The sequence below is a fragment of the Drosophila kikkawai genome, chromosome 3L, assembly GCF_030179895.1.
Source record: "Drosophila kikkawai strain 14028-0561.14 chromosome 3L, DkikHiC1v2, whole genome shotgun sequence".
Taxonomy (NCBI): Eukaryota; Metazoa; Arthropoda; class Insecta; order Diptera; family Drosophilidae; genus Drosophila; species Drosophila kikkawai.
In genome coordinates this window covers 18,654,297-18,674,868 of record NC_091730.1, presented here as the reverse complement: position 1 = coordinate 18,674,868, position 20,572 = coordinate 18,654,297, and the positions used below count along the sequence as shown (strand labels likewise).

The 20,572-nt window shown below is 42.4% G+C and overlaps 2 protein-coding genes across 4 annotated transcripts; one reads left to right on the top strand and one right to left on the bottom strand.

The window, feature by feature from the left end:
* Positions 1-4: 4 nt before the first annotated feature.
* Positions 5-15,303, top strand: Vps13D (vacuolar protein sorting 13D). 2 transcript variants are annotated; one of them, XM_041775556.2, is made up of 19 exons: positions 5-390; positions 464-2,286; positions 2,343-3,259; positions 3,357-3,487; positions 3,636-3,776; positions 3,828-4,470; positions 4,532-4,651; positions 4,919-5,249; positions 5,316-6,120; positions 6,179-6,431; positions 6,702-6,846; positions 6,909-10,265; positions 10,430-10,642; positions 10,791-11,654; positions 11,949-12,254; positions 12,314-12,814; positions 13,129-14,250; positions 15,056-15,120; positions 15,191-15,303. In XM_041775556.2, exons 1-18 carry the CDS (start codon positions 294-296, stop codon positions 15,104-15,106), a joined length of 11,820 nt encoding a protein of 3,939 aa, XP_041631490.1. In that variant the 5' UTR covers positions 5-293; the 3' UTR covers positions 15,107-15,120; positions 15,191-15,303. The 2 variants fall into 2 exon arrangements, with proteins under 2 accessions (XP_041631490.1, XP_017016378.1); XM_017160889.3 differs by lacking the exon at positions 15,191-15,303 and having other exon boundaries at positions 15,056-15,152.
* Hip1 (Huntingtin interacting protein 1) lies at positions 15,122-20,319 on the bottom strand. 2 transcript variants are annotated; one of them, XM_070285012.1, is made up of 9 exons: positions 20,083-20,319; positions 18,917-19,338; positions 18,468-18,715; positions 17,985-18,395; positions 17,791-17,900; positions 16,985-17,731; positions 16,486-16,921; positions 16,028-16,426; positions 15,122-15,927 (listed from the first exon to the last, which is right to left on the bottom strand). In XM_070285012.1, exons 1-9 carry the CDS (start codon positions 20,116-20,118, stop codon positions 15,440-15,442), a joined length of 3,297 nt encoding a protein of 1,098 aa, XP_070141113.1. In that variant the 5' UTR covers positions 20,119-20,319; the 3' UTR covers positions 15,122-15,439. The 2 variants fall into 2 exon arrangements, with proteins under 2 accessions (XP_070141113.1, XP_017016380.1); XM_017160891.3 differs by having other exon boundaries at positions 17,985-18,715; positions 20,083-20,318.
* Between the last annotated feature and the right edge of the window lie 253 nt (positions 20,320-20,572).

Genomic DNA, 20,572 nt, shown 5'->3' with positions numbered 1-20,572 from the left:
CAGGCAACAAGAATTAAATTCATTTTTTAATTAAAATAAAAACACATATAATTTATTCAAAATTAGCAACGACTTTGGTCAATAAATTATTAAATGAGCAATATTTTTTAGTGGGTATAAGGATAACCACCTGTTGGCAGTCTTCGCTTCTTGCAAAAGGCCGCGTTCCAATTCCGCGTTCCGATTTACGCTACAGTCGTGTGAATAGGCCTCAATCATATGTTTACAGTTCTCGGTGGAAAGTTGATAAAAACAAAAAATATTACAAATAGAATTAGCGTCGTCGGTAAAAAATGTTACGAGACCTCATAACTTGGGTTTTGAATACATATCTTGGCAAATATCTGGAGAATCTGAACTCGGCCCAGCTCTCGGTGGCGCTGCTGTCGGGTAATTTTCCTTTAGTGATATAATTGTTTATCTTTATTTTGCATCAGTACTTACTGCTATTTTCCCCACCTAGGCGAGGTCGAGCTCGAGAATATACCCATACGCAAGGATGCGCTTCGCTCTTTCAATCTGCCGGTGGAAGTCACCGCCGGCAGCATTCGCAAAATCAAGCTACAGATCCCGGTTCGTCAGTTCCGGACCTCGCCCTGGTGCATCTCGATCGAGGGACTGTTCTGCATCATTTGCCCCAAGAACCTGGACAACTGGGACTATGAGAAGGAGAAGCAGCAGGATCTGGAGTACAAGCTAGCCGTGCTGGACACGGCCGAAGCCGGCTGGCGGTCGGAGAAGGGCAAGCAAATGGAGTCATACTACTTCTCCTCGTACAACAACTGGCTGAAGTACGGCACCAACATGGCCACCAACATCATCGACAACATCGAGCTCAAGATATCCGACGTTCACTTTCGGTTCGAGGACATTGTGGAGACCGGCAAGAGCAAGATATGCACGGGCATCAGGATCGGATCCCTGACCGCCCAGAGCTGCGACTGTGATTGGACCAACGGGTCCTACAAGATGAACAACAGCGAGATGAACTACAAGCTGGTGGAGCTCAAGGAGCTGTCCGTGTACTGGGACCTGCTGCACGACGACATCAAATGTCAGTCGTACTCCAACCAGGAGATCCTCGAGAAGATGCACTCCACCTGCGAACTGAGGCCACATAACTTCATCATCAAGCCCATTTGCGCGACGGCGCGATGGAAGCGCGACAAGTGCCAACAGGTGATACGAACCAAAGACAAGCCCAGGGTCTCTTGCGAGCTCCTGGTGCCCGAAGTAGTGATAGACATATCCAAAGTCCAGCGAGTGCAGATGTTAGATAAGCTCTCGGAAGTTCGCCACGTGCGCGAGGTGCGGCAGTACAGACTGAGGCGACCCAACTGCAGCGTGGCGCTTAATCCGAGCCAATGGTGGCGATATGCCGTCGCCTGTCATGGCTTCGACTTCAAAAGCAATGAGGAGAAGTGGGCCACCCTGAAGGAGAACCTCCGCTACATGCTGCTCTACAAGACGATCATCTTGAATCCGAATGAGAATCTGTCCAGCGACGACAAAGAGTTCAAGGCGTACATCGAGGGCGACAGGAACATCACGGACCTGACCGTTATGCGAAGAATTAGCTTCGAGAAGGTCTTCACCAAAGGCTTCTCCTTCGAGTCGCAGGACGTCAAGGGGAAGAACATGCTGTTCCATTGGTTTCCCAACTGGATGGGCTGGTATGCCAACAGCCCGAGCACTCCCAACGGCGAGCAGGATGAGTCGCTGAAGCACTTGGAAGACGACATTTTGGTGGCCCTGGAGAACTCCCTTCAGAACTCGTCGGACCTCAAGAGCGATGCCGTCTTCGGGCACTTTTCTATCAAGCTGTTGAAGGGCCTGATCATCCTGCAGACGGACGAGAGGCTTTGCGACGAGCGGAGCAAGTCCATGGAAATGCAATTTAATAACTTTTCCGCCTACCTTCAACTGAGCCCGCAATTGACTTCCTACACGGTGGGCGTGTCCCTGCAAGAGATCTACCTGATAGACAAGACCAGCCTGGATACCATGCACAGTTATTTGATTAAGCCGCAGACGGGGAGTGTCACGAAGAGTGTCCCCCTGGAGGAGGATATTCTGTTCCAGCTACAATACGAAAATTGTAATCACTTACGGTTTCAACTTAATATCAAATCGAAGGGCTTGGATCTTACTTACAACGAGGACGCCATACAGTGGCTCTTCGATTTTCTGGCCGACTCTAGTCCCGAGAAATACACGCCGCGCGATCGCGTCGAGGAGAAGACGGACTTTATGAAGAACTGGAATCAGATGTTCAGCGGGAATGAGGTGATTAGCTCCCAATTATCCCTTCTAATTCTCTACTAATACCATTCTTTTATCAGGTAAATCGAAAGACTTGGATGTTTGAAATAGAAATATTTGCTCCGCGTATAATTTTTCTGGAAAACTACAAAGTTACCAACTCCTTGATGGTTTTACTGGACTTTGGCAAGCTGGAGATGAGAAAGATGGAGGTTAAGCGAACGATACCTGTGATAGAATCGGCTGTAACGGATAGTAATCAAAGCGACGATGACGAAACCTACCTAACGCCGTGCTCAACGCCCCCGGCATCGGAGAAAAGTGGCTCAGAATCTCCAACATTACTCGAAAATCCCACGCTAGAGGAGGGCTTCCTGAACAAGAACGTTCAGCTGGAGTACGTCCTGCATAACAAGATCTATGATAAGTATCTTATCAACTTTACCAACCTGCAAGTTCTGGTCTGCAAGTACGAGGAGCGGTGGCAGGCCTGCCTGAAAACCTCATCGAATTTCCACCTGATTGATAAATTCAATATTAACCTAACCCTCGAGCAGAGGAACATATTCACCGTGGATCCCGAGTACCCATCGTTCATGCTCTTCGGCACCTGCCCCACGATATTGATCCACGGCAACGAGGAGCTCATTAACAATTGCTGCAACATCATGAGACCCATCATAAAGGCCTCCAGGGAAATGGAGAATATCTACAGGGGAGGCAACACCATATACGCCAGCGAACGAATCAAGAACCTGGCTGAGGATGACCGCAGCCGAGTGGTCATTGAGTTCGTGATGGACCAACTGGTGATAGAGATGCAGTCAACGGAACGGAGTATAGCCGAGTTGCAAATTATTGGAGCACGAGCTGGCTTGACCAAAGAATCAAACGAAACGAACATTTCGATGTCGGTTCACGGACTACTCCTGGTGGATGCCATACAGTCCTTCGGTCCGGACTTTGAGCTGTTGGTGGCCAGTCATCGGCACGTTGGGTAAGCTAAGTTTACTTTTTCAATTAACCATCAAAAGCTTGTTAGAATGCTTAGCTTACCAAGCCTTTAATATGATAATTTAATTTAATTTATTCAGAATGGATAGCTTGTCTGGCAGCCTTAAGCATAGTGCAGTTGTTTCGCCAACCTCGCCGGGATCACCAAATTTTTTCGATAGAGCTACTAGTCCGCACATGATTACAAAAGCAGTTCAAAATATTAAAATGGGTATGTACAAAAAATATTATGCAATGATTTAAAAAGCGTATTATTACTAAATTAAAAGCGGTATACAATTTTAACTAATACTACTGATCATTTTTGTTAAGAACTGTTTATTATTATTTTTTTTTTAAATATTAATTCATCTTTATAGGTGACAAGTCAACGGAATTCTGCGAGGATGAGGACTCCCAGGCCCTCATTTCTATTGACATTAAAATTGTGCCGCCAAATCAAAACAATTCGGCGCAACTTCACACAACCAGCATTACTTTCAATAGTTTGGATATTATTGGTAGGTATTAACAATTGTTTAATTACATTAAAATATAAAGTGTAATTTCAGCCAATCAGGATACGATTCTTGAAATTTTAAACTTTGCAAAACGTACACTTTTGACGCAGAATATTTTCTCAAGTGAAACCGAAGAGCTCAGAAAAGAATCAATGCTTGAAGAAAGACCAAAGGAGGAATTGGATGAAGATCAAGTTGATCAAAAAACGCATAATGAGATATTTTTCGACTTCTTTCGCTTGAATATCCTGTTGTTGTATACCATTAAACGCGACAAATTTAATATTGGGCGAAAAGTGGGAACTGTTACGTTGACAGAAGCCAAGATTAATGCATCATTTCAATCGGATCTGTCCATCTTTGGCTCTCTCGGTGGAATACAAGTGATTGACATAACTCCAGAAGCCTTTTGTCACCCGCGAATTCTTTCTGTGGGCCGAGACACAATCCTAAGGACTTCCGACACGAATAAGCAAACGGTTTTGAGTCAACTTTCAAACGAAATCTACTCAAATAATTACAACGAAGAGAAAAACGACGATGACGACAGCGATGCCATAAGCTTTCAAAGTCATTGGAGCGACAAAACCACTTGCACATTTCATATGCGAATGGCCTCAGCTTCTTATACTCATTGTCCCAGATTTTTAAGGGATGTAAATGCTTGTATAACATACTTTAAAAGGAGTTTGCGGTGAGTTGTAGAATCATTATAGCATTTCTTATATTATTATATATACATTTCTTATATTTAGAGAGTTTGCCACCTCGATAGGTAATAAAGCCACTGATATGGCTAAGGAATTTGTGCAACAGGTAAGGGCAGTCGAGCAAACAGGACCAGTTCATCCACAGCGAAATCGCCAGGACAATTGGTAAGCCAAAAATAAAAGTTCACAAAAAGTCTTATTTTGTTTTTTAATCTGTAAAAAAAATCATTTTAAAATTACTGTTTAAAAAAGCATTATTCAAATTTTTATAAAAATTAAAAATTATATTTATTCGTTTATTTTTTTTATATTAAAAGTGAATAATACGGAGTAGTACTTTTATTTTAATACAATTAGAAAATAACTCTTATAGTATATTTACACCGACGTGAGTTACCTGAAATATATATAAATTTTTGTATTTTCTTACAGGCTTGATATTATAATTAGCAGTCCAATAATTATTCTACCAATTTCCAACACAAGTACAAATGTTTTAATAGCCAATTTGGGTAAAATTAGCTGCACAAATTCAGTCTCGAAGCCTAGCGACTCGGACGATTATAATGAATCATATACGATAGAAATCAAAAACACCTACGTTTATTCATTGAATATTGACGAAAGCGAATACAGCTTTAATGTACATCCAGCCAAAAATAAGGATGCAATACCCATATTGCACGACACAGCCATCACTTTACCCATTTATGCGGGCTATAGTGAAGATAATGGTCAGGAAAAGCAATTGAATAGTTTAACGGTAGGTTTTATTATTATATAAATAACCCCATTTATCGTAAAGCTTTCATAATGCCTCAATTTACAGATAAAAGGAACTATGGTTGAGGCTTTAAAAGTATCTTTAAACCGAAAGCAATATGAGCTACTCTTAGAGTGCATTCAATACGCAACGAACTTTTCAAATGGCTTAACAAGCGACCCCGAAGACCTTGATCAAAATGGAGACAGTGAACCCACTTCGAGCATCGATGACGAGCACGTTATCAGCACGACTATACAGTTTTCAATGCCGGTATTCCAAATAAACCTGCAAAATGAATTCCACAACGATCTGATCAATTTGACATTCAAAGACTTTAACGTAAAGCACATCGCCAAGGGTCACGACAAGGACGTGGAAGTAATGCTAAAGTCGGTCCTAATGGAAGACTTGAAATCGGATTTCACATCACCGTTTAGAAATATGGTGACTTCGATAGACCTCGAAAAGAGTAGCAAGAAAAATGAACTGACCTCGTCCTCCTGTCCCGACCTGCCGGGCTACTGCAATTCATTGAAATCCCGATCTAGCTCCGTGCCTTCCTGCTTCTACGATTATATGCAGCTAAAGAGTTTCAGCGGCGAGAAGAAACCGTCAACGTTCTGCAGAAACAGCAAACGGGAGTTGGGGAAGCAGCCCAGGGAGAGCCAGACCTTGGTGACTTATAAATCCCATACAGGAAGGTCGGCTCAGGACAGTAAACTAGAAAAGTCAAGTTCGATTCAATTTAATTGCTTGAACTTGGCCATTTGTGTGGAGCGCTGGTATACGATATTCGACTTTTTCGGCTTGGTTTCCGCCGATAACTTGAATCAAAACTATACGGAAGAGAAGAAGCTGGTAGAGACACGTAAGTTGTGGTGTTTTTATTATTAATATATAATATTATTATTATTTTATTACATCAGATATTGACGAGCTCTTCAGCAGACTGAAAGTGTCCATCAGAAGCTTTAACTTTACCCTCATTCGAAACGAGTCCCTTCTCTCCAGAGTGAATGTGTCCAATGCCGTGTTTGTGATTCTTCAGGACCATAGATCCAAAATAGTTGAGGGCTGTCTGGGATCAGTGTCTGTTTACGATCTAACTAAGTACGGGAATATTTACAAGCAAAAGTTTTTAACAAGTGGAACGGAAGCGCTCAATTTTGTATATAAAAAGTAAGTAAAGTAAATTAATAAACTCTTTATTTATATTAAGGCTGGAAATAAAATCGATTTTATAATTGATTAATCTATTTTTCTTTCGATAAATCGATTTAAGATTGATTTAAAATCGATTTAATCGAAAAAGTTCTACGTGTATGTGAACTAAGCTAAAGTTAATAACAAAGTTCAAAATTCTCTACTCCCTTCATGTATTTACAATCTTGTTGTAAAAGAAAAAGAGATTTTAAAGGCAGAGTTTATTGATTATTCTTTATTATCTAGAAAACTTGTGGATTTGGAGGCGCTAAAAACCTTGGACACCGACTCCACCTTGCGCATTAACATGGCTGCTGTCCATTATATTCACACAAAACGATTTTCCACTGAACTGCATGTATTTGTCAAAGATCTGCTGCAATTGCAAACGGTAAGGTCACAACAACCTAAAGAACTAAATTAAATGTTGACCAGTTTATGGTTTTTTTATAGCCTGTGATAAGAAAACTAAAGAAACAAAGTCAAAGCGGCAGTGAACAAAATATGCGTCCATCGAAAATGAAGCTGGTAATTCAAGCAGACTCCCCGGTTATTGTTCTCCCGGCTTGCTACAACAGAAACGAGGTAATTATCGCTTATCTCGGACAATTCACCCTGAAGAACAGCTTCCACTTGGCCAGCGATGAGAATATTATAAGCAAAATGACCGCCACTCCAAATCCTAATGAAATCCTGGACGTAATGCGCATCGATCTGGTCAACATAAACCTGTTCTCCGGCGAAAGGAGCTCGATGAAAGCGAAAGGTGAGCAAGAGAAGAATCGAATTGTGATTGCCGACATGAACTTCCTGCGACTGGGTCAGCCCTTCTTCAACGAATCCTGCTTTCTGCACCTACAACTGGAGCGAAATCTATCGGCGGAGGGCGATCGCGTCTGTCCGGATATCAGTGTTCAGGGAACCTTCTCAAAGCTGAATGGCATGGTGAATATTCAGCAGTACAAGTTGATTCGGAGCTTTTTAAACAATAATATTGGCGAGCAAACGGATGACATTTACATGAATTACCACAACAATAGTTGCACCTCCATTGAGCGTCTTTCGACCATCAGTCTTGTTCAGAAAAAGAGCGAGGTGTTACCCAGAACAATTTCCATACTAATTTCGATACGTATTCTGTTGGAAGATGTCTCCCTGCTGCTGGCTCTGAACACCTCGCAGAGTGCTGTCATAGAGCCGTTGGCCTGCATCCACTTCCTGAAGTCGGCGCTGGAAATAGACTTGTTCAGCGATGGCTCGCAGGATATTGACTTGATATCGAGCAACATACTGATTGTGGACGAAAGGAAGGTGGAGGCTGGGGCGGGCAATGAGAACATGTTCAAGAATATTCTGGAGCCGTCGAAGAAGGAGGCGAGGATAGAGAACTCTGTGCAGGTGGAAATCCACTGTCGCAAGAAGGCCAACTTCAGCAAGTACACGATAATGCTCAATAATATGCGAGTGTTTGCTCTAATCAGCTTCCTGGATCAATTGAAATCCTACCTCCAGGAGGACTCACCTGCAGCGCCCACAGTGGTTAATAGTCAGGTTTCGCAGAAGCAACAGGTTGACAATACCGTCTCCACAGAGTTTGTGGTGAACATCACAGATTCCGAGATAATATTGGCCGAGGAGTGCAGTCGCCTGGACTCGAATGCCATTATTTTGAAGAGCACGACGGTTATTTGTTATAAGCCCAACAGCAATTCGGTGCCTCTCTCCCTGGACATAAATCACCTGGAAATCTTCTCCTGCACTTTGGACGCCGAGGAGGAGAGCGCTCTGTCCATAATCGATCCCTTCACCCTGAACATAGAGTTGAGGAGTAATTGCCTGAATATACTCATTCAAAAGCCACTGAATATTCGACTGTCGTATGTGGATGTCAAGCTGTTCTCGCGGATGGTGAGGCTCTTGCCCACACAAACATCGCGGTCGAAAAATGTGATATCCAAGGCCAATTCGGACCTGGAGAAGGTGGCTCCCCTGGTGGCCATGGGCTTCGAGCTGTCCGACTGTCTGTATGCCATGCAGGTGAACAATTGGCGGATCAACGATGCGGCTCTGTGGCTGTCGCAGCAGAAGCAGAGTACGTACAAAAATCCCGCCCTGGAAATGAAGACCGCTGTGGTGGATGCCAGCCTCATATCGGTATTCATCATTGACGACTGCATGGACGCCGATGTTCCGCTGCTGGAGGTGTCGCTCTCGAAGTTTCTCCTCAACTACACCTTCAAGACCAAGGATCCCAATCCCAAAGAGTCCAATATCCAGCACTTTAGCCTGGGCAACATTGACACAGAGGCCGCTGTCAACTATTACAATCGTAGGCTCAGCGGCTGGGAGCCGGTGGCCGAGACTTGGGAGTCGAATCTGAAGTGGAAGTACACCAAGGGTCACCTGAATGAGAACAAGAAGCGCTTTGAGATTGGTGTTTCTAGCAAGCAGATGCTCAAGCTGAATGTCACCTCCACTTTTATAGAACTCTTTCACATGGTTCTGAAGAACTGGACCAACGATTTCAACGACAACGGGGCCAAGAACTTCAGGCAACGTTCCCCCTTCATTCCATTTGCCCTGCAAAATCTCACCGGCACACCGCTGCTCTTCAAGCCGATCTATGCCCCCCTGGGGGACCTGTCCTGCTCGGACTTGCAGCAGTTCGAGCTGATCAAGAACTGGAGTTCGGTGCAGCCCAACGAGACGAAGACCTTCGATTTCAGCCAGAAGAGTAAGCTGCGGCACGTCCACTCCCACCAGTTAAACTTGCATCAGATTTTCGTTCAGATCCACGGCTGGACTCTGATAGGACCCATATCCATAGACAAGGTGGGCATGTTCTTCCGCACCACCAATCTGGATTCGCAGTACTCCACGAAGAGTAGGATAGTCTTCGATATATCCCTGATTGGATCCGCTCAGAAGCTGATCAAGGTAAAGTCCTCGCTGTTCATAGTCAACAAGCTGGACCGAAACGTATTCCTCAAGATGTCGCTGAAGAGCACGCAGAGTGACGGGTTAACTGCCATCAGTGTGGTAAAGCCCAACGATGAGCTGCCCTTGCCGTTGAAATTCATCGATGCCTCGTTGCATGTGGCGCACAGTACGCACAGTGAGAGCGAGGCCTACGAGGAGACAGGCTTCAGCAACGAGGAGATCCTGTGGAAGCTCTGCGGCAAGGACAACACCCGGCAGTTGCTGGTGAGCTACGACCAAAACAAGAGTATCTTGTACACCCTGGTCAATATCAGCAGAATTATTTACCACGTCAAGGAGCAGACCCTGCCGGGCCACCTCATCACCCTGTTGCCTCCTCTGAAGATCAACAATATGCTTTGCTGCGACTTGATGTTCAAGATCCATGAGCATGCCACCGGCAGGATAAACTCCTCGGAGAGTGCCAACATCTACAACGTGAACATCTACCAGCCCCTGAATCTCAGCATCACTCTGGACAACTTTCAGCTATCTGGACAACTAAAAGTGCCCACGAGTCACACGGGCGTGGTGGAAACGAAACTGAAGCTGTTCGACATCAAGAAGCGGGAGCTGCACCTCCGCATCTCCATTCAGTTTGTCAAGGGCAAGGGCATGGAAATCTATATCAGTGCTCCGGTTTGGATCATCAACAAGACGGGACTTCCGCTGATTTACAAGCAGGAGGGAACCAATAACACGGCAGCGGGGCAATTTGAGGAGCACGAAACGGCGCGACAAGTGGCGCCTCTGATGTTCTCCTTCTCCGACCAGGAAGGATCGCCGGCCCTGGAGTTGCGACTGGGAAGAGCCTTCGGCTTGAATAATACGGTAAGTTATCAGTAGATAACTATTTCTTTTAATTAAAAAAAATAGAGTATAGAAGCCACAGAACTTGATACACTTATGTATATTGCGATCTTTGGTTAAGCATCCTTAGTTGAACTTTTCTCTTGCGCTTTGTTAATAGCCACTCTTCCTAAACCTTCTTTCAGTGGTGCAAAAGTTTCAGTACGCACAAGGACCTAACTCACCGGGAACTGCGGGCGGAGAACACCAAGGGAAGTTATGCGATCGGAATCAGCGTGAGGCGTGGAAGGGGTCTGTATGCCAGTACCACTTTTGTGACACTCTCTCCCAGATTTCACCTGCACAACCGAAGTGGTTACCGACTCGAGTTTATGCAACTGTGCGACATTGTCAACTATGTAAGTAACTTTTTACTTTACTCTGATAAAAAATAAGATACTTAAATTTAAGATTCAAGAGATACCTGGTTTAATCCTAACAATTCTTGATTTCATCTCGAAAAAAAAAACATAAAATGTATAAATTCAACTTATAATTACATTTCAGGATCGACCGGACCCGCGTAAGATCATTTCAGCGCCGATCGATTGCAACTTCGCCTTCCACTGGCCCAACTGGGATCAGGAGCAGTTCATTTGCGTGCGCATTCCGGATGTGGAGTGCTGCTGCTGGTCGAAGGGAATACCCATTAATGATGATGTACAAAGTCTGTACATCAATGTGCGCAACGAGTGGGGTGATATGTTCTTTCTGAGACTGGAAATCATCTCCAAGGATGCCACATTTATCCTCCTGTTTACCGACGCTCGTACTCTACCACCACCGATTCGAATTGATAATTGCTCGGAGGTAGTCATCAATTTCTCGCAGCTGCGTTCCAAGCCAGTTTGGATTACGCCAGTTCGTCCGCAATCGTCCTTGTCTTACGTCTTGGACGATCCTTTGGGACTGCAGGCACTGCTGATGGAGGCGCCGGGTGGCAACATGATCGAGTTTCCCATCAACAATGTGAACAACATAAAGAAGACGCTGACGTACACCAACTTCATTTACATAGCATTTCACGGGACATTCGAGCGATCGACCAGTGATGAGGAGAGCAGCCCACACAGGCATTTGGTGTTGGGAGTTCGCGGCCGGAAAGTGGTGATAATGGAAAAGAATTCGGGGGATCGTTCCCAGTTGTGGCTCATGAATTCGAACGGTCAGCTTGAGCACGAGGGATCCACGCCACCGATTCAATCGAACGATGCCAATGCAGTGCGTCTGGTACTGGATCTGGAGAAGCCCCCGAATCCCATGGAGTTTACAACTTTGGTGGTTCGAACGCCCAACAAGCAGAGGGTTACCACCCAGACTTGGAGGTTTGAGAACGGCCGGCTTATGTGTCATGCTAATATGTGTGTTCAGGTAAGCAGAATTCTATATCCCTGAAGTATCAAATGTCATCAATGGGTCACTGCCATCAATGTTTCATCTGTCATTCCAAGACCGACTCTTTCCCTCCCTCATATGAATAATGCTGATGAAATGTACATGAAAAAGCTATCAAGTGTTGAAGAATAAGTATGAATAGTTGATGAATACTTGATAACTTGTTGATGCTAGGTGATGAATTGATAAAACAGTGATTAATTATGATGATTCATTGATAAATATGTGATGAATTATTGATGATTTGATTTTAAATCTACAACATTCCAGTCCCGATATGAGGTTGGCCTGAGGCCCAACTGTGAAGCGTATGTGGGCCGCACGGAGAATAATTCAAGCAATCACCAATCCATACCGATTGGCCAACACATTGTGGCACAAAAGCTGAGGCCTGGCTCCGGCCAATTGGAACTGTCGACGAGAATGGATGGCCCCATTTCCACAATAGAAATATGTGATATTAAAATTAAACAAAATTCAGTATTCCTCACTCCCGATTTACTCTGGATGCACGCTTCCCTCAACAATAGACAAATTACGGACAAGGGGAAGATATCGATCACGCATGAGTATCTGGTGGGTAAAACCCTATATTCTCCATGTTATATATAATATATATTATTTACTAATTCCAGATCAACGTTGAGCTCGTGAAAGGCATTGGCATTTCCATAATAACCCGAAAGCCTTGCGAGGAAATCATGTTCATCAGCCTCGATCACATACACTGCGATATATCGCAGGGTGCTTTGGAGAACTCCCTGGATTTGAACATTTCCTACATCCAAATCGATAACCAGTTGCTGGACGCTGTCAGTCAAATAGCCTTGCATACGCAAACCTCATCCTCGGACCATGATCAACACAAGAACGCTGTCGTTCTCAAGCTGAAAATGTTGCCTTGTCCGAATAAGAACGCAATCATTTTCAAGTACTTGACCCTGGACTTGAAGCCATGCACTGCAAATTTGGATGAGAAGCTCATACTGAAAGTGGCCTCGTTTCTGGGCTATGGCAAGATCAACAGGCAGAATCTGAGTGTGCAATATCAATTTGAAAACTTTGAGGACAAGCAGCCAATTCTGCAGGATATGAAGAGATACTACTTTGAAAATTTGAGTATTGGAGCGACGCAGGTGAATATTTTACATTGCTTAATTGAACGTTTTCACTTTTTAAAGTAAAGTAAGCTTAATAGATTAAATACCATATGATAACGAAACATCTAAGCAATTTGGAGTTAATGTTTGGCACTTTTTTGGTACTCAAACGTTGCACAACAACCTACCTCAACTTCCGTCAATTTTGCTATGATTGATGTGAAACTTTGACAAAATATTCTTTAGATATTGAACATATTCTTAAGATATTGGCACAATTAAACACCTTACCCCCTTAAGCTCTTTCAGTAAATCTCTCTCTCTTCACATAATACAATTCTTCCTTTCAGGTACGACTTTCCGCCTTCACATCCTCCAAGCTACCCGTGGAGCTGCATGAAACAAAAAAAACCCTAGGACTCACTCTGATTAAATTCGAAGACGCTCTCATTGAGCTGGACAGGTATTCGGATAGGTTACACTTTGAAACACTGGACGTGTATCTGAAGGAAATGAAAAAGCACTACGTCAATCAAGTCAAGTGGCATGCTGCGGCTATATTGGGAAGTGTGGATTTTCTGGGAAACCCTCTGGGTTTCGCCAACGATCTATCCGAGGGCGTTTCCGGACTGATTTTCGAGGGCTCCGTCAAGAGTCTAGTGAAGAACGTAACGCATGGGATATCGAATTCGACGGCAAAGCTAACGGAAACCCTTTCGGATAGCCTGGGAAAGGTGGTGCTGAATGATCACGACAATGAGACCAGGCAACGGATACTGGAACTGCAGTCCAATACGTCCGGCGGACACCTGGCAGCGGGTCTGAAGGGTCTCGGATTTGGATTGCTCGGCGGCGTGACGAGTATTGTGAGGCATACCTACGACGGGGCCTACGATGGTGGAGTTCCTGGCTTTCTTAGTGGCCTGGGCAAGGGATTGGTTGGCACCGTGACTAAACCCATCATAGGAGTGCTAGACTTGGCCTCAGAAACGGCCAGTGCGGTGCGAGAAACAAGTCGGGATACTCAGAAAAACACTCCGGATCGAAAGAGACTGCCGAGGTGTGTGACTGGTGCTCCTGGCGGCCTTCTACCCTTGTTTTCCAACCGGCAAAGCAAAGGGCAACAGTACCTATACCTCATCAATCACAAGAACTTTTCGGAAAAGATCATCTCCTACGAGGCGAATCTGTGGAGTGATAAGGAGGCGAGACTGCGCTTGTTGGTTTCCACCGAATTTGTACGAATTTTTTCATTAGTCGACGGCAACCCAACCATAATGCTTGAGTGTCATCTCTGCGAGATACTCTCGTGCCATCCGCTGATTACGAACGTGGGCACAACGCCATCGACGAGCAGTAGAACGGCATCGGCGGCGTGTCACTACATTGAAATATCCACAAATCTACCGAAAATAACCAGACCAAGGATACGATGTCGGTCGGAGGAGTGCGCTGAGGCGGCATCGAGATGTGTAAGTAGTGATTGTACTTAATAAATTTTGGAAAACCAATGTTCCAATACCCTTAAAATTGGATCATGAACATCAATTCTATTCCAATTTTCATTTTATGTCAGTTAAACATAATAGCTTTTTGGAAGCAAGAAGGGGGATATACTTTTTCCGATAGTTTATAAACTACTGAACTCAAATCCGGTCTCAGAAAATGTTCTGTTTGTCAGGTTTTAAAAATGTTTAAAAAGAATTGAGGTATAACTTCAATAAGTTTTTGTTCTCTAAACAATCGTTAAGATTTATTAAAAACTATTATTGCCTTTAAAATTATTTTTTAAAAATTTGGAACATTTATTATTGGATTTCGAGAATGTATATCTTGAATTTATATCCATATTTTTACAGATATATATTTAAATATCTCGAATTTGACAATATATATGGAAAAATAATCTCGAGATCCATAGTTTTTCCAAAATAAAAAACCTGATTTTGGAATTTCTTTCGGCAGAATTCAAGTTCAGTTCAAAAACCTTGGAAAAGTATTTTTGAGAAAGAGAAAATAGTAAAGAAAAAACAAAAAGAAAGCTAACTTTGGAAAACCGAAACGAAACCATTGGATTTTGATATTAGAATATTACCTGCAAAAAATAGGAATATTATTCAATAAGTTACATTCAGAAAGCTCTACAAAAATAAATAATACCCTCCGCAGTATTGCAATTATAAAGATATTCTTTTTTTTTATAGCATAAGTTACTTTTATTTACGTTTACAATTTGCGACAAACAACTATCACATATATTCATATTGTTTCTTTTAGATAAACTACGCAAAAAGTGTCTTTGATGAACGTGAACATGCCGTTTTATAAAATGCAATAATCCGGTTCGTGATAATACAAATAAACCTTTTTGACAAAAGAAAACCTTTAACAATTTATTTTCTTTGGCAATAGGTGTTACTTTATTTCCGATCTACAGTGTGCAATATAAAACATTTTAAAATTTAAGATTAGGTTTCTGGAAACAATTTGTTGGTTCAATAAAAACCAAGGATCAAAAGGCGATCAAAATGGAATATTTCAGATGAACTGACTGCTGTATATCTGTATATAAGGGTTGTCATGATGGGCATTGGTAAAATAAGAATGCTTTTAAGGTTAGTAACGTTTATAGATAACATATATAGACAGTATTTTTATTGTTTAATACTCGGCATTCTTGTAGTGCTCTCTCCTGAACGACGCCAGCTTCTGGCGCTGTGTTTGAAGCGCCTGCTCGATTTCGAGTACTTTGACATGGATTTCCATTTCCATTGTTTTAATTTGCGATGGCGTTAGCTTGGCCAGCTCGAGCTCGCTCTGCTGCTCCAGCTGGGCGTTACAATCCTTAACGGTGGCCACCAGGGTGCCCGTTGCTTGGGTAACGCTGCGCGAGGCCTTGGTCAAGTCGGACAGCTTTTGGCTATTGCGTTCGGCCTTGACCTTGCTGGCTATCACCATCTGTGTGGTGCAGGCGGCAATTTCCTGGGCGGCCACAATGAGCTCAAAGTTTTTGCCAGACTCACTTTCGATGGCCTTGTTGGCAGCCTCGACGAGATAGTTGGCCGCCTTGGCCACGCTCTTTGAGGCGGAAATCAAGCCATCAGACCACTGGCTGTTTCGCCTATAGAATTCATTGGCACTTGCATTTCCTAAAGGGGTTTTAATATTAAAATTTTAATTTATATGTAAATATTTAAATTCATAAATATGAGTGACTTCTGTTGTTTTTTTTCGTTATTTCGGACTCACCTTTTTGGGAAGCCACAATTTCGTGCTGTAAAAGACGTGATTTCTGGATCAGAACCTTGACGCATTCCATTAACGTCGTACACGAGTCCACAATCTTTCCGTTCACCTCCAAATTGGTCTGATTGTCCTTCTCCCGAGCCTTGGCCAGTAGGTCGGTTATCTTGCTGGCTGCATCATCGATGGCAGCATCCATCTCACGCAGCTCTATTTCGAGTAGCTTGTCCAAGTCGATCTTCTGTTCGAAGGTGGCCTTAATCTTCTCAATTAATTTTCGGATATCTGTTAGCTTCGCTTGCACTTCAGTTATAATTTGTTGCCCATCCTTTGCTTCGTTATTCAACAAATATTGAAACAATTGGCAGACATCTGAGCAAACCAATGAAGTTTTCGTGAAAATCTCTGGAAAAGTAAAATAAAATTTTATATTTATTGTAAAGTTGATGATCAAACGCACTTACCTTGACCCGTCTCAATAGCCGTTGTTGTTTTATAAATAACATCGCATTGATCGTACAGCTTTATGAATACATAGCCCAAGTACATCACATCGTGAATGCCTTCAGTCGTAGAAACATACTCTATAGCCGTGGAATTATTGAATTTATTAAGCAGGGATTCCATTTCACTTATAATGGCAGGCACTGCATCCAAGGGCTGTTGTTCCGAGCTGCTTAACTTTGAATTGCAGATTTCCCTCAACGTTTTGATGACCAATTTTCGGAGTTCGCTAAGGTCAGAGCTACAAGTTTGATAGGAATTTGTTACGGAAGCAATCTGTTGTGTTGCCTGGTTGAGTTTTTCCTCAATGGTAGTGAGTTTGCCTTGCAAATCCTCACTGCGTTGAGTCATCAAGGAATTGTCTTGCCTAAGTTGTTTCACAGTTTCCTGGGATTCCTGTTGAAGCGAGAATAAATTGAATTATATTTTCTCTTACATACATTTCTGAATGATAATTACCTGCAAAGCAGTTTCCTTTTGCTCCAAGTTATTTATTGTTTTTTGCAATTCAGCATTTTGCGCCTCTTGATGGGATTTATGTTCCACATTCAACTGCTCGATTTTGGTCAAGAGCAAAAGCTTTTCAGCTTCAAAAGCCTTTTGATTGTTTTCAATTTCAATATTCTTCGAGCTCACTAGGCTCTCGGCGGCTGTTAGCTTTTCTCTTGTTTCGCTGAATTCCTTTTCTTTTTCATCCAAATGGTTTTTAGTTTCCTGCAATTGTGTACTTTGAGCTTCATGGTTGGTTTTATGCTCCGCATTTAGTTGTTCAATCTTGGTCAAGAGCAAAGCCTTCTCCGCTTCAAAGGCTTTTAAATGATTCTCAATTTCGCTGCTCTTTGCATTTATTTGGCTTTCGGCTTTCAACAGTTTTTCCTGGGTTTCGTTGAGGGCTCCATTGAGGTCTTCAATTTTAAGGCAATTCAACCTTAAATTCTCGGAGGTGGAAGTGATGTCTAGAGCCTGCATTTGTTTCTCTTTAACAACATCATCGTATTTTTCCTCGATTTCGTTTTTTATTGTTTCCAGCTGCGTTATCTTTTCCTTGTGCTCTTCAACTTGTTTCTGCAGAGCCAAGTTGGCCTTATCTTTTTCCTCCACATTCCCTTTGATCTTGGAAATTTCGTTGGTAAGTTCTTTTGTTTCCAGCAAAAGCTGTGAGTTCACTTGCTTCTCCTTGTTTAAAGATTTATTAGACTCACTTTGCTGAAATTAAAATTAATAATTTATCAAGTAAAGAATAGAGAAAAATGGAAACTACTGACCTCTCTTAATAGCTGAATGTGTTCATCCCGAATTTTGGTGTAGAGGGTTTTTAGTTTGTTGAATTTCTCCGAAGATAACTTGTGCTTCTCCTCTTCCTCCATGGCTTTCTCTAAATTAATTTCAATTATATTAATTAATTATATTATAAGTTATATTGTAAAAAAAAGATATATGTATATCTGCACAAACTCACGCATTAAAATTGGATTTTGGTTTAGCTGCAGCTCCAGATCATCGTTTTGCATCCGAAAAGTGGCACACATTTCCCTCGCCAATACCAAATCATTGGACAGGATAGTGTTGTTCTGCTGCAACTCCTGCACATCCTGCCTGTAACTCTGCTGCAGATCATCATAGTTCTTTTGCAAGGCCACCAATTTGTAGGAAAGCTCCTCAATGCCAGCCTCCTTCTCGCTTATTATACCCTCCAACATGGTCAACTGCTGCTGGGCCTGACTAAACGCCTCCGCTTCGTGGTTGTTGGTGTCCACCAGATCCTCCACAACCGGATCGGGTTCTTGGGGCACGTGTACAACTGGCGGTACATAGCTGCTGAAATCGTTTTGCGACTTGAAGTTCGGACTTGTGTCCGGCAACTCGGGAACTGTGATTAAATCCTTGAAGTACTGCAGCGGACGAACATTGTTGTAGAAACTCTTGAGCTTCAAGAACAAACCATAAAACCGATCTCTGTGGCCCGAAACCACATCATAGGGTATGCCATCGTGCAGTTTGAACATTAGACGGACGCTCATATCGTACAGAGCATTGGAATCCTGAATGAGACAGACTATGGGCGCAAGCCTGCACTGTCCTTGCGGTGTCATCGAGGACATTCGGTACTTTTCCATTGAAGAAAATATGGTCTGTTGCAGGGCAATGATATCCTCCAAGTAATCGAAAATTTCCACGCATAACTGGAAGCTAGAATTAAGAGCAGTTTGTTAGAAAGTTCTTAAAATTTAAACATAAATAAATATGGATTTAAAATCAATTAAGGTCTGAGAAAGTATGCCATGAAATATTTTAAGTTTTAAGCAAATTTTTAATATTTAATTATTCCTTGTTTTGTATACTTTGCTAAATTGATTTAAAATCCTATTATTTATGTAGATTTCATTTTACCAATAGTTTAAATCCCGATCAACAGCCACAAAGAGTTCGGTGAAGGAAATATTCAGGGATCCAGGAAACATTCGATTCTTGTCGTGGAAATTCAACTTGGTGGCCAGCAGCTTGCTGTACGCCTGTATACAGCATCCGATGTCATCCTGTAGCAGCCCCCACATCTTGCCCACCTCGAGGATCATTTTCTTGTGACTCTGCGAGTGCCTTATGGCACTTTCATGCGCCTCTCGCAGGACCTTGTGCAGGAGATGGGAAAACTTCCAGGCGGTGAATCGGTTCTGCATTAAGGGTTGCCGTGAGATCATCATCCAGAAGGACTTTGCCTCCTTGGTCTTGTGGATCATAATAATAATGGAGCGGGCATGTTTGGTTTTGAGCGGCGCCTCCAGGCCATTTAAGGCTTTATTAACGCTGACGTTCTGTACATAAGAGATAATGTTTATTAATACTGAAACTGAACATTCCAAAAACTGTGTGATTCAGAGTGACCGATAATGAAACTATAAACATGTTGTTATGCTGAAATTCATGAATCAGTCCATAAACTTTTCGTTTTTAAATTTGAAACTCAAGATTAATAGTTACTGATAGTAAATGTGTGTTCCTATTCTGATGGAATGGTAATGCGGTTGCTATATATTATCTATAATGATATGTTATTATCTCAAGATATTCATTCTCTGCAGGAATGAATCACTCGGAATGCTAAATGTTATCTGGCTGGCAACAAAGAACGGGCTAATCTGATTTTTATACATAATTTCAAGCCGGTTATCTTTAATTTTGGTAGCCTGAAGTAGGTCGTTGCAAAGGTTGCAAGCATTCAGCATTCAATGCAGTTTCTATGCTGCTTTTCTGGGTCACCTACAGCCATTCATCATTCATTCACATTCACACTGGAGAAATTTCCTATTATTGTGCGGTTTTTAGAGAGCTCCTCCCGTTCCCCCTACATATAAGATCTGGTTCAAGGCTGACTTGTGGCTTTAAGTGAATGTTTATGCAAATGTCTATATACTCGGACTCGGCGGCAAGTGTCTGTATGTGTATAAACATTTACGGGTGGCGACACCCGACACCCCCGCACTACAAAGAACACTCATTGTGTGAGTATCAGTTTCAACGGATTTCCTTTTTAACAATTAAGTGGCAAATGTACATACCAAATGGTAGAATTCCTTCTCGGCGTGAGTTGCCATTGTTTACTGACAAATATTTTGTGTTATTTCCATGAACAAATTCAAACCGTTCGCTCCGCGCTATTTGTGCATTAAAGTGTACGCGAAAGACATTGGGACTGTTGGTAGTTATCTTATCTTATCAATGTTGCCTATTGTTTTCGTATTATTGGCTACATTTATATTCGTTTGAGTGTGTAAGGTAAAAATTAATCATATAAACAAATGTTGTTTTTGTACATCGCTTAGAGGTGGGTTTAACCACGGCGATACTCATCGATACTATCGCGTGCTTGCTATCGATTTGCGGTGTTTTCGCATCTCTACAGTTGGCGCAACCCAATGCGATTTATTTTCAAGTCAAAAAAATTAATTTTAAAAGGTTGAATTAAAAGCAGGGATCGCAAATAAGAGTTATGAATAAAATACAAATTTATACCAAATTAAGCAGGGACGACAAAAAATTTGTATACTA

Excerpts from the sequence above, each read along its gene's own strand:
- Hip1 (XM_017160891.3), bottom strand. The coding sequence starts at position 20,118 with ATGGCAACTCACGCCGAGAAGGAATTCTACCATTTG. Across the intron at positions 17,901-17,984 it reads CCAAAATCCAATTTTAATGC|AGAAAGCCATGGAGGAAGAG; the intron begins GTGAGTTTGTGC and ends AAATTAATTTAG. Across the intron at positions 16,922-16,984 it reads AAAAGGAAACTGCTTTGCAG|GAATCCCAGGAAACTGTGAA; the intron begins GTAATTATCATT and ends TCGCTTCAACAG.
- Vps13D (XM_041775556.2), top strand. The coding sequence starts at position 294 with ATGTTACGAGACCTCATAACTTGGGTTTTGAATACATATCTTGGCAAA. Across the intron at positions 2,287-2,342 it reads AGATGTTCAGCGGGAATGAG|GTAAATCGAAAGACTTGGAT; the intron begins GTGATTAGCTCC and ends TTCTTTTATCAG. Across the intron at positions 3,260-3,356 it reads GCCAGTCATCGGCACGTTGG|AATGGATAGCTTGTCTGGCA; the intron begins GTAAGCTAAGTT and ends TAATTTATTCAG.